General features: G+C 42.7%; 1 protein-coding gene across 1 annotated transcript in view; it reads right to left on the bottom strand.

Moving 5' to 3' along the window:
• LOC142971685 (phospholipid-transporting ATPase ABCA1) overlaps positions 1-13,022 on the bottom strand; it is a 120,201-nt gene that overhangs the window by 34,406 nt on the left and 72,773 nt on the right. Inside the window, exons 32-36 of the mRNA XM_076112303.1 lie at positions 9,890-9,984; positions 9,130-9,235; positions 6,552-6,626; positions 4,046-4,215; positions 59-236 (exon numbers count right to left, since the gene is read on the bottom strand). Coding sequence (XP_075968418.1) covers positions 59-236; positions 4,046-4,215; positions 6,552-6,626; positions 9,130-9,235; positions 9,890-9,984 — 624 coding nt within the window. The remainder of the gene's footprint in view (positions 1-58; positions 237-4,045; positions 4,216-6,551; positions 6,627-9,129; positions 9,236-9,889; positions 9,985-13,022) is intronic.

Genomic DNA, 13,022 nt, shown 5'->3' on the forward strand with positions numbered 1-13,022 from the left:
TTAAGAAGTTATGGTCAATTAAGAGGTGATAAAGCAGCCTGACGAAGCTGATACTTACCATGTCCCAGGCAAAATTGGCCAACCAGTAGACAGCTGGGTTTACTCCACTGACAAATTGCAGATGTTTGGCTTTGTTCACCCTCTCTTGGATGAGGAAGAGGACAAAGCTGGCCGGGATGAAGGACATGGCAAAGATAACGCAGATGGACACCACCACGTCAGTGGAGGTCGTGGCCCTGTGATTGAATGGAGAACAGCAAACAGGAAGTTGAGTGGAGAGGTAATGGTGTGCACCACAACACTCACAATGAAACACCAAAATAGGAGCGGAGATGTCTAAACTGTCAACAACATGTTGAAAAAGAAGGCCACGAAGATGAAAATGATTCCATTACAACACAGGTAAATAGGATGATCATATTGTTGCCACTGTGTTTCATATGCTAAGACACGTAAGCCATTACCTCAGCCTACTGTAAGTTGCTTTGGTTTAAACTGTAGACACGGATTGGAATATGAAATATCTTAATACAGACCTTAACTCAACTGAAATCTTCATTAAATGGTCTCATGACTTCAATGCAAGTGATGAGAGCTCTAGTATTCATTTTAATGTATAATAATAATACACTTTATTAAAATAGCACCTTTCAAAACACCGTTACAAAGTGCTTTATAATATAAAAAGAACACATTTAAAAGACAAAGAGAACTAAATAAACTAAAAGCCAACACCTTAACACATACAAATAGAGATGATGTATGAATCTGGACTTTGTTACAACAAGGAACAATATAACTGAGGATGTCAGGGTTTGAGAAGGGACACAGGGCAATATGAGAGCTGATAACTTTGGGCGAGGTCTCTCAGGGCTTTGTACAGAATCAATAATATCTTAAAATCAATTCTAAACGTAACGTGTAGCCAGCGTAAGGAAGCAAGGATCGGTCAAATGCGTTCATGTTTCCTAGACTGAGTCAAAATCCGAGCAACAGAGTGTTGGATGAGCTAACGGCAGGAGAGGGATTGTTTTGCTGATGCCAGAGAGATCCAAGGCGTGGGTAACGGTTTCTATGACTTCTTACTGGGATACACACATATACATACCGGTTCACTTCATTTTCAATTTTAAGTGCAAAGCATTCACGGTTACCTCCTTTGGCAAAAAGACCAAAAAAACGCTGGTGTAGGTGAGAAAAACAGAAAATGTTACTGTTCTGTGCTCCGGAAAAAGTGTACGCAAGATTCAAGGGGATAAAAACAGGCCACTTGTTGGTTCTCTTATTTCTGGGAAATGAGTCAGATGACACGTAAACAACGTTGAAGCAGCATTTGGCTCATTTCCTGTAATGCAAAAAACACATTACAATAATTAGGATGCATTTTGTTGCACCTTCAGAAATAATCTATATAACTAAAGTCTCAGGCGTGTGTCAGTATTAATGACTTCATTAGACATTAGCACTACATAGATTAATGGAAAGCTCTGAAAATGCAGTTTGTATATATATAAGCCGGCTCATTAGCCTTCTGAAACCATGATAGCTTCACCTTAAATCCGTATCTCCAGGTAAAGAGAATACAGGAGCAGATATTTAAAGTCTTCACCAGACTTTTTATATGCAACAGTCTCCTTCTTTCATGTTTAAAACAAATGGTCCCTTTCTCCTCCAAGACGTTGACCTTCGTTTCACTGTCGTGTCTTCATTCACGCCATCCTAGCTTTGAGAATGTCCTCCGTCGTGCCTGCTCACTTAGCATCGGATAACACCGTGGTGTATTCTTTAAACCCTCACCTTCGGCCCGCCATAATCTCTTACGTGATTTCCTGCTGTGTGACTAGCATATTTAAATAAGTTACCCTGTGTGGCAACATGGCTGTATTCATCATCAGACGCAATTAAAACATATAAATATGAAATAACTCACCGCAGTGGGTACCGGGCCCACATTTCAACAGGTTTCAATGGGCTATGTGCTCTGGTTGGGTGGTTTGATAATGAAGGGGACACAATGCTGTGAATGATCTAACCCTGAATGCTTGAAGCCGGTTAATTGCTGTGAAGAAGAGGACAAGCAATCTGCTAATTAACTAATAATGGAAGAGCAAGAAAGATGAGCAGCGGGACTCGAGCTTTACAGGATCTATTGCTTTCCTTTAGGTTTTTTTAATGACAAGGGCTGCAGGGCGCAGTCTTAAATGTTAAAGTGTAGGGGGGGCTGAAAGCTTGAGCTAATTATCAAATCTGAAGCTCCTGGCACAACTTTCGGGTTGTCATTTGTATTATACAGTATTATGTAGATAACATAGAGAACCATTTCAATTTTGATAGGGGCATATTACAATTAATTTGGTAGCTCATCCGTATAGGGTTTTTAAATGGGATATTTCTGCAGATAGCGTGCAGGAATCAGAAATACTATTAATTTGAGTGTAGCCAAATTACACATCAAATTCAACCGGGGCGGAAGAGCAGAAGTTTTTTTGTCAGTTGCCAAATTGATATTCCTGAGCAATTAAGAAGTGATACATACTGTGCATCTCCAAATTTAAATGGTGCCAAAGTCTGACATTTCTGAAAATGAGAGAGAATTGGAAGGTCCTATTTTTTGCGCCAATGCAGATGAAACACAGAGACATTGTGCAAATGAAGTGGTACTTTGGATAGTTGTATGCATCGACTTTCTTCAGAGAGATTTTATTACAAATAAAGCTAAACTCTAAAAACAACAGTTCTTCACATTGTCATTTGATCCACTGTTCATATGAAACTAATTGAAGTGGATCTTAAAACACCTTAATTCCACAGTGCTTAAGTCATCTGCTCAAGATGTCTCTGCACCTTCCCCCCCCCACTCTCGTCTGCAGCCTGCGCACTCATTCACCAGTGAAGAAGTGTCCAAGCCTATCTGGAAATCGTCGTTCATAAATTGCAGTTGTCACAGTCTGCACAGAGAAGTGGAGAGGAAAAGAGGCTCATCCTGAATCTATCGTAGGCAGGCCGTCGTAATTATCCCTTAACTATGCCGCAGTGTCCCTCTCTAACTTAGGGCTGTCGTCGGGCACCTGATCACTACATAAATACCTGAGGATTGGCCCGGAGCGACGGTGGAGTGCGGGAATAAAACTGCTACTATGTGCTGATTGGTAGCAGCCACTGGATTGCCGTTATAATGTCAGGAGTTGTGGCTATGGCACTGTACGGCAATTTGCTGCAGTTGGATGTATTCCAATTTCTTTCCTTTAAAAGTGTTGATCAAAATATCTGAACACACTAAATATCAACAACAGATAATGTTGAGGAATAGACACCAGCTCAAAAGAACTGGTAGCAATCACAAAACAGTACACAGAGATCTGTTGGATCCATATGTTGTGATTTAGCACGTCATTAATCTCTGACTCTCATGAGGAGCTGCTCTACTGCTAGCCCTGGGATAAAGCAGAAAACAGGGGTATATCCTCATAAAGGGCTCATACAAATCCCTCATCTATCTATCTGTCTTGCGCTTTCTATTGTATTGTCTCTTACTCATCTGTTCTCCCTTTGTCTATGCTGTCGCCGCTTCTCTTTCTCCCACTCCGTTGCTCTGTCCCTCTCACTCGGCTTTATCTCTCTCAGCTCCCCCAGTCACCATCAGTCTCTTCTCCTCTGCATCTCCTGATGTATTGTTCGAAAAATCAAAAACTGTGTCTGCCAGCAAGAGAGAAATGTTATGTAGCAGCGCTAAATATTGAATCTTAAGGAGGAAAAATAAGATGCAGTTTCAGGAAATAAATGCAGCATACGCTGTAGACACCGTAGAACATTTTGTTTAACACGATTAGATGCTGAGCACACGTTATCCATATAGATTTGGAAATGTTAAATCACGCATTTTAGAGGCCTGGTCCCTTCCTACCCTGTTTTCTCTGACCTGGACCACCACGAGGCACGTGTGATGAATTAATGCCGAACAGACAGGCATTTTCAACTTGCGCCTTTGCTCCACAAAGCTAAAGCTCAGCAGCATCTAACCCTTTAACCCGGTCCGATGACTCACATGGCTGCAAAGGAGAGCTGCTCCTTGGTGAGGTTGAGGGGGTGATTGGACACAGAGATGCCATACTGGCTGGGATCCTGTCCCGCCGGCAGGTTTCCCCTCAGGATGGCGTTGTTTGCCACGCTGAGGAAGGACGCCATACCATGCCATGCCTCGTTGTAGAACCACACCTGCAGAAGTAGAGACAAGCATTAACACTGAGAACAACATGTACTGTAGGGGCTGTGCGCTACCTTCTGATGAGACATTTAAAAAAATATATATTCTGAGATTGATTTCTTTATCAAAAAGGTAACCAAGCCATTTGGACTTGACCGGCGTTGTTCCATTTGTTTTAGTCCCAACTTAAGTCGTCTCACTTTACTAAAAGACTTGTTTTTCTGGCTTCATTTTAGCTTTGTTGGAAAGCTGACTAGCCAGAAAAGTAGCACAGAAAGTTACCAAAGAATGGTTAGACAGAATCTGTCTGCAAGTTTTAAAGCTGGGTTGTTACAATCAGCTTTTGAGAAGAGCTTATAAGACCTCTGTGCCACCGTCGCGGCAACAGAAAGTATGTAGAATCGCCTAAAAAAACCTTGTTGTTTTTCCCCAGATGAAGAAATGGAGAACACATTGCCAGTGACGAGTTGCCGTTGCCATTTTAAGATACACCAAGGTGCTGGTGCATTACTGTCGGGCGACTGTGAATTGACCCATGTATTTTTGTAAGTGCTAAAAATTGATTTGTGTCCACTTAAGTGCACAAAACGCACTCTGAAGAGAGTGTGGTCAAATAATCACTCAAACTATTTTTGGGGCAACGTGCTGATCTATGAGAATAAGCAATCGAGCTGGAAAACATTTCTTTTTTCATTCAACAGAAGATTAAAAGGCCTGCAATGAAGGTCAAATCCCAACGCGGCGTAGCATGCTTGCTGCAGAGACGGAGTAAAAACATTTTTGCACACTTTCTTTTGAATGTAAGTGATTCTCTGTCTCTGTGGCTGCTGGGGTGGAGAAGAAAAAGAATGGATGATAGAGAGCGGGAGAGAGAGGACTCCCCGCTGATAGTGCAGCGCTAATTAAGAGTGGATGGTGGTTGAGTGTCAGCCTTATTATTTTTCACTATCATATTTTCTTCAGCCTGCAGTTTCTGAAAGGTCTGCAGCTAAAATATAATTTGATGTATTCAAGATAAGTAGAGAGTTAAGAGCACAAGCTTGTCTGCTAAATGCACGAGGGTGTTGTAGAGAGAGTCAAAATCCTGAGAAGATACAGTAAGATGGCAACCCCACATTGCATTTTCACTTCTGAAACTTCAAACATCAACTTATTTTGGGGAGGAGCAAAACTCTAGTCTCAGTATATAAGACTGAAATATTAAATAACATAAATTAAGGTTTACTGAAGGTAAACACGGTGAACTGCCGTGTGTGACGGCACTGTGCTCAGACCTGGCACTTTCCAGAGGCTGCGGATTACAAACAGCACTACAACCCTGGCAGTCAGCTGTCTGGCGCTTATGAAAAGCTGATTAGATAAGTGACACTGCTTTCTCGCTGCCCCTCCATGTTTTAATGGGCCAAACCAATCAATCAGATATTAGTAAAACATGTTATTTCAATGTGTCATTTTTATGATTGGTTGAATTGGTTAGGACAAAATAAAACAACTTTGGGGGGGGATACTATGTGCTGGTGGGGCAGGTATACTTGGAGTACTGTTAACAAAAGCTATAAATATGTAATATCTAATTAAGTTCTAATATGTTTCAATGCAAAAAAAGTAAATGTTTAGAAACCCAATATGTGATCTAATATGTTATTAAAATTAGCTGCGATCATTTTTCGGTGCAGCTACAGGGTGCCTTGAAATCGACCGTTGCTAAACAGTCTGCTGGTAAAATCATACTTAATATTTTGAACACAGCCGAGGGACCCACAGGCACTGACCTGAATATGTGGCTGGGTCCAGCTTCGTGGAGTCATTTTGCCAGCAGCGATGTTATTAGTGTTAGAAATTAGTAGTGGCAAAAAATAACACAATTTGAGTTGTTGGTGTACTTCTTCCACCACTGATGTAGTCAAGTTACACTTTATACTAAGCTTTGAGACCGCATTTTATGTCATTGCACACCCTTTCCCATTCTCTACAAAGGTTAAGGACATAGTATTTGCATTAATAGACTGAACCATCATGCCATACCCTACCTTTACAGCAATCTACTCATAAACCAAGGTGTCATTATTAACCTGACCTCTCCTGATTTAGCAAGAGATTAATTATATAGGCATTATAATTTATAATTAAGTAAATTGCACTGGTAGAAAGATGAGTAGACAAGTTTTCGGTGGGTATGCACCATAACTGTCTCTGCCTATATCCCGTTTCTCTTAATCACCGGCGTGCCTCCCATAAAAATCTGAATGGCACCTTCCTTATTTCACCTCAGAGGTCATTAAGCTTTAATCTCAACATCATCTCAAACAGCAGAGCAAAACGAGCGCACTGCAATTTAATATATTACCTTGAGGTTGTCCCTGGTTCCCAGCTTCTTCAGCAACGTCTCAGCCTTCTGGAAGATCTGGTCAGTCACATTATCCTAATAAAGACGAGGAAAACAAGACGACAACAAAAAAAACGAGTTGGAGACTTAATTGGATACACTTGGAAAAACACCACTGCTCTTTGGAATGCAAAGCATGAGGCAGAGGGAGACAAGAATTAAGACTTCCCGGGAGCACTTGGGTGTGCTGAGACACTCATTTCCCTCAGACTTGGGAGAAATGTACTACGCTCATGTTGCATGTGAAATGAGCCTTGGGATGAGGGCTTGAGATGACAGGCGATTTCCAAAGTGTCATGTTGATAACATGCTGTTCAGCCCAGGCATAAGTGCACAGAGCACACTACTCATGTGATATAAATGCAAATGGCCCTCCTGTTGGACCGTGCCTTCATAGTGGGGCAGGGGGGGGGGTGGATGTGGAGTGGAGGGTGGAGGAAAAGTGCAGGTGACATCTGGGGAGAGAGGTGGGGGGTAGACGAAATGAGAGGAGAAATATCAAGAACGACGTCCCAAGAATGCAGGAGTGTGCTCAGGTGCAAGTGCTTGTCTGCTCTGTGCGAGAGGGGAAAGGAATAGACACAAAAGATATCGCAGTCCCCATGACAGCTACCCACGGACAAGGACCGAGGAGATCATACCACTTATGTTCTGACTTTTTCTACCCCACAATCCTTCACTCAGCCAATCCTACACCACATCATGACATTCTCAGACATTTTGAAACACTAGAAGCAAGGGAATGTTTACAGCATTTTTTTTTTGTTTTCCTTCACTCAGGTTTGCATTGTGCCAAGCAGCAACGGGCAGCGCCATTAAGGCGGCCTTACTGAGGATTAGCGGCGGCTGAAACGAGATGAGAAGTGGGCCAGCAGCTGCCTGGGTCTAATCCTTGACAAACTCCTCCCCGCTCAAGGACAATGACAAGGCTGGTTTGGCCAGCGGACCAGCCCGTGCCACGGCTAACGACACAGCAATAAAGCCACTCGAGTGTGTGGTGACTTTCTTGGCTTGTATTCCAAAGTGGCCTGCACAGTTCAGTGGTCAAGTGCTCTGTGTGACTGACTGGTCGTGTGGTCCGTGGGACAGTGTGTTAATATGTGTCTGTGTGTGTGTGTGTGTGTGTGTACTGAGAACTTGCCAGGAAGGAGAACTTTTGTAAAAATATTTCTCTGAATATAAATGATTAAAAAGATATCGTTTGAGAAGGTTACCATAGATTACAGGGGGCAGTAGTGACATTAACACCATCTACATAACACATATTTTGAGATACAATTTTTGGGGATTAATTATACAATTTCCAGCACACAGGCTTTCTTGTTTCTCATTGTTCCCGTCACTTCTTGCAACACCAAACCCTATTTCTACCTGCTAGACGCAGGAAATGCAATTAAACTGAAATTTCAGAGCCTTCTTCCCGGCCTGCACTGGTGGCTCGGAGTGCAAGAAACACGCTACTTCCCGTGACCGTCTCACATCACAATGCCTGCCGAGCAGGAGAGAGCCAGACATTTCCCAAGGACAGTGAAGCACTTTAACAACGCGGAATGCAGAGCTGGGACGGCTAATGCCCGGCCATTAGGGTTACATCATCGCTGCTGCACGAATTAAAGTCACATTAGCGTCGAGATCCAGGAGACAGAAAAGGGAGTCCGTGTAGGGATGAGACCGGAGACGCCTGAGGGCAAAGCAATGTGCTGATCTCAAAGTAGTTTGAGAGTCCAAAAAATGTGAAATGTTAATGAGAGACTGTGTGTATGCAAGAGAGAGAGAGAGAGACAGGTGCATTGGCATGTAATTCAAGAAACACGGTGCCTAAGTAAAAGTGTATGAATGTATATACATGAATTGAATTGAGGTGGTGAAAGTAGGTAAAGTTATAAAAATACAAGAGCAAAAAGGTTTGCAGGATTGTGTGTGAGTGTGTGTTCTTGTGCAGAGAGGACCCAGATTCCTCCATTTATTCAAGGCAATGCACATACAATCATAGCCTGTTGCCATGGACACTCAACTGAATGGATTTGAAGAATCTAGCCCTCCTCTTGTCTTTGCTTTCATTCTTTTTTTGTCAATCATTCAAGAATACTGTGGGGTCCAAAAGTCCCTGACAAATAACATCACCTGTGCCCAAGATACAAAGCTAGCTGAACAAAGAACGCCATGCTCCAATTAAGAGCAGCTCACTCAGAGAGCTGCTGGCAAACTGCAGAATTGGCAGGATAAAAATCGGTTTCTGAACCACTTCTTCAGGCACTAAACTAGTTGAAACATTTCGTGTCGGAGAAGGCTTAAAAAGGCTTAAAAAATAGTTTTTTAAAGATTAACCTCAAGACCTTTTTTTTCCAGTGGTTTCAAACAACATGTGTCCCCTTTGAATGTACTTTTAAAAAAGACAACATACTAGATCAGCACACTGGTGACTTGAGGGAGGTGTTATCATTCTAAGTTTTAGCGTTGCAGATAAACAGATAGACTACTCAAATAATGCTGTGGAATCAAAACGTTTGACTTGCGAATGCCAGTATTTATTACATACCTGAAAGGGACCGAATAGGTCTTTTACATCCCTGAATGAAGCTTTGATTGCTGCCTCGCTCAGACGGACTTGGGAGTTGACGGCTCCGACAGAGATGCCTCCGTACCTGGAGTGGCAGTAAAAAGCAGAAAGAGAAGGAGGTTCAGGTGGAGGTAAGGGCATGCGAGTAATGTCAAGGAGACATACACACACACATGGATTTTTCACACTTTATCTGTCTAGCTACACACACACACACACACACACACACACACACACACACACGTGAAATACAGACATCCAGGAAAAGCAGGTATTTGGATACATGTCCATGTGGTAATTTGGCTGTCTTTGTGACAAGAAAAAAAAGAGCAACCCAAAACCAAAGTGCCCGAGGAAAGTCACTAGTTTCTAAAGTACGACAAGAATAAAATATGTGAATGCACTGCGATAGCCTGATTTTTAAAACCTTAAATGCTGCAGCTTTATTCAAACTAGAATTACCGCCTCAGAGCTGAATGTTGCACTTTACATCCATGTCCGTCCAAAACATTATGTCACAATTAAACTTATTCATTCTTGAGTTTTGGCAAGAAACATTAGTTCAAAGTGCTGTTGACCTTTGACCACCCAATTCAAATCAGTTCATCCTTGAGTCCAGGTATATACGTCATGTTAACACGAATGGGACCTACAGATATGGGGATGGACAACCAGACAAGCAAAATAAAAACTCTAGAGTAAAGTTGATACTCACAACTTTCACAATGACATGTATTACCTTGTTTTACCCGAGCCTTCATAAGTCTTGACCAAGAAGTCCGACATGTTCCGTCCAGTTAGATCCAACAATGTGTCTGTTGTGTTCTGGATCCTCTGTCCGAAAGAGGAAAAAAGAAAAACACAAAAAGTTGAAAGACTGAATAATAAATCAATACTATTGGTTTGCCATTTGTTATTTTTGTAATAGTGACCTCGAGGTTAAACCTGCATACTCGATTTTCGGGGAACTTGGTAGCACAACAAGCTGTAAACACACAACTGACGTAGTATCACCTTATTAAGTTGATATATCACCTTATTTACACATCCAGCAGATACAGAGCAAGATTGGAATTTAGTCATGTTTCTGGCAGCATGACAAATGTTACTCCAATAGTCACTCTCGTTTTAGCCCTTTTTTGGTTTCCGTCAACTCCTGAGAAAAAAAGTATCTGGCTCTTCAGCGCAACATGCTACACTAACTTTGTCTGCTGATGGTGCTGGGTAGGGAGCATACAGTGGATCGGAGCTTTTTTCGCTGAAACCGCTGCCTCCTGCTGCTGAAAACGATGTTCATGAGAGCTGTGAGAGGGAATCAAAACACCGCAGTTGCCAAACCAAAACAATAAGTTGAAAGATGCCAAAATGCTCCGTAGTGTGACGCCTTTCACATTACACAAAGTCAAATCAGCCAATGTTATTACAGAGTGTTGCTTAGAGCAGCTTTAAGTTTAAGATGCAGAAATTGTTTCAAAACTTTTTCAGAAATTCTGAAAATGGAAAGCTAATCTGAAGATAATGACTACATGACTTTCATGCAAAAAAAAGGTGCAACACTCTTCTTGTTACTTATGCAAGGATATGAAACTTTTGCAGATACAGGAGCACTTAACCGTGGCTGTAGTGTAGCACCATGAGCTGAAAGGCTGACCGCAGAAAGGCACAACTGCTCAGCCACCCGTAAAAACTCACCCAGTAGACGTAAAATCAACAAAACTTAGGAGCAAGAACATTTTGCAGGTGATATCTGTTCGCAGCACTATGGAACATATTCTCCTTATCATAATAGACAATTAGGACTGGCTATAGGGGGCCTGGCTGAAATCTAGACCCCCAGCCAATGCTGTGTCTAATGTCAAAGAACCCTAATTAGATGCCTTTCTGTGGATAAATGGGTACATTCAAACATCCAATTAGGGGAGGGTGCGACACACCACCCTGAACGCACTCCACGATGCGTAGACTGATACCTCACAGTACACACACACACACACTCCTGCCGACACCACGCTGCTTTAGCCTTGCTTATTTAGAGAGGTAACACGATGCTAATTAGCGGAGTGATCCTTGATAAAAGAATTGAAACCCCCCCCCCCCGACTGCAAGGCCATTTACCAGCGTACCCCCTAGTTATGCTGGTTATCTATCCTTCTGCACAAACAGCTTGACGTGCAAGCTTTGGGTAGACCAATTCTTTATCGCATTTAACATCCCGTAGATACATGGCACGTGGCATGGCAGTGTCAGGGGGTATGGAAGTAGCATTAAAGCAAAAAGAGGAGATGAGAGAAAATGCTGGAGTAAAACAAGGAGGAGGAGACGAATATAGAGATTTTAGAAGCCAGATTAAAAACAAATAGGATAAATAAGACAGCAGAGCAAGAGCAGAGCGGGGATAGAAACGCAAGTTAAACATCGGAGAGCCGAGCAGAGGAGGGAAAGAAAAGAAAAGGAGGATGATGACTGGAATCACAAGGAAAAGAACAAACAGAAGGAGAAAGCAGCGGAGGAAGAGGACCCATCTGGCTTATGAATCAGAGATAAGGAGGACGAACGGCACATCCACCTTGGCTTATCTCTGAACAAACATGCTTCTCTTTCAAAAAGCCACAGGAACTCGGAAACAAACAAAACCAAAAAATAAGAGCTTTTACACTCCGCTGTGTGTACATTGAGTTATACAGGAGCATGCAGTCAGTGTGGGTCTAATTATTTTGGCCTTGTTCCATATCCCCCATCAAAAAGACTGAAATGGGAACATGACGCGATTGTGCAATACCCGGGCCTGCATCTCTTGTTCATTACCTGGGAACAGCTTCAGAGTGCTTGGCATTCTGTACATGACATCAGTTCTCCACAACACAATGGCAGCTTGATAGCTTGGGAGGCAAACAGGGGTGAGGGAAATGTAAACTAAGGAGTAATCAAATCTGTTGAATGAGCCGGCATACTGGAGCACAGGAGAGATAAGAGACTGTGCTGTGTTCATATTAATCTTGGCACGTCGCGCTGTACCTCTAAGGTAAAATTCATATTTGATTTAGTGTGCACAAAAAAAAAAAGAAGCAATGTCGGGAAAAGCAGATTCTTCTATAATTAACATGTGAAGTTGTCAATTGTCCTCCGACTAGGATTTTGCAAGGGATGATCAGGTTAATTGGGTTGTGTCATGCAAAGCAATACATATCTGTAAGTGTGAAGTTGTGACTACTATTTAACTCATTATGACATGATGTGTTGGTAGTGAAAGTGACAGATGGCCCCACTGTGAAAGCGTGTGCGTTTCAGGAGCTGCATTTCATTGTGTTGTGCGATTATGTCCACTATGATCACATCGCAACGACCATTTCAAAACGGAGCCAAACAATGCCATTAGATAATGGCCGGAGTAGTGTGGGAAGCACTCGCCGGGTAACACTCAGTTATCAACCACAGCGGAAAAAGCTGCTGCGGGCTATTCTGTCCCAGATCACGAGAGATTGAGTTGCACACATCCACGCCTGATGACAGATTTTTCATCCGGACCCTTTCGGTTCCGTTTATTCACAACAAAGGATCAGCACCGCCTCCGTCCACCATTTGCCTCACCTCACAATTCAATGACCTTTCTGCTTTTGTGAGAGCATCTCTCGCCTTCCGCTGAGAGGGGGGGGGGGGGGGGGGGCTCTGGACAGGTAGTTTTACACTAAAATGGATATGCGGGTGTTGGGAGTGAAAGTGACAAATCAACAGGCCCCAGCAGAGAAAGGATGTCTCAGCCTGTTGTGTTCGCCAGGTTGAGTATTGGCCGGCGGGGTTTTCGGCAGTGATCTGCGGTTAGTTGGTATTTGTTCTTTGCCAACAGCTGTTGTTGGAGAAAAAAACACGCCCTC

The sequence above is a fragment of the Anarhichas minor genome, unplaced genomic scaffold (genome assembly GCF_050575085.1).
Source record: "Anarhichas minor isolate MPS153535 unplaced genomic scaffold, ASM5057508v1 ptg000049l, whole genome shotgun sequence".
Taxonomy (NCBI): domain Eukaryota; kingdom Metazoa; phylum Chordata; class Actinopteri; order Perciformes; family Anarhichadidae; genus Anarhichas; species Anarhichas minor.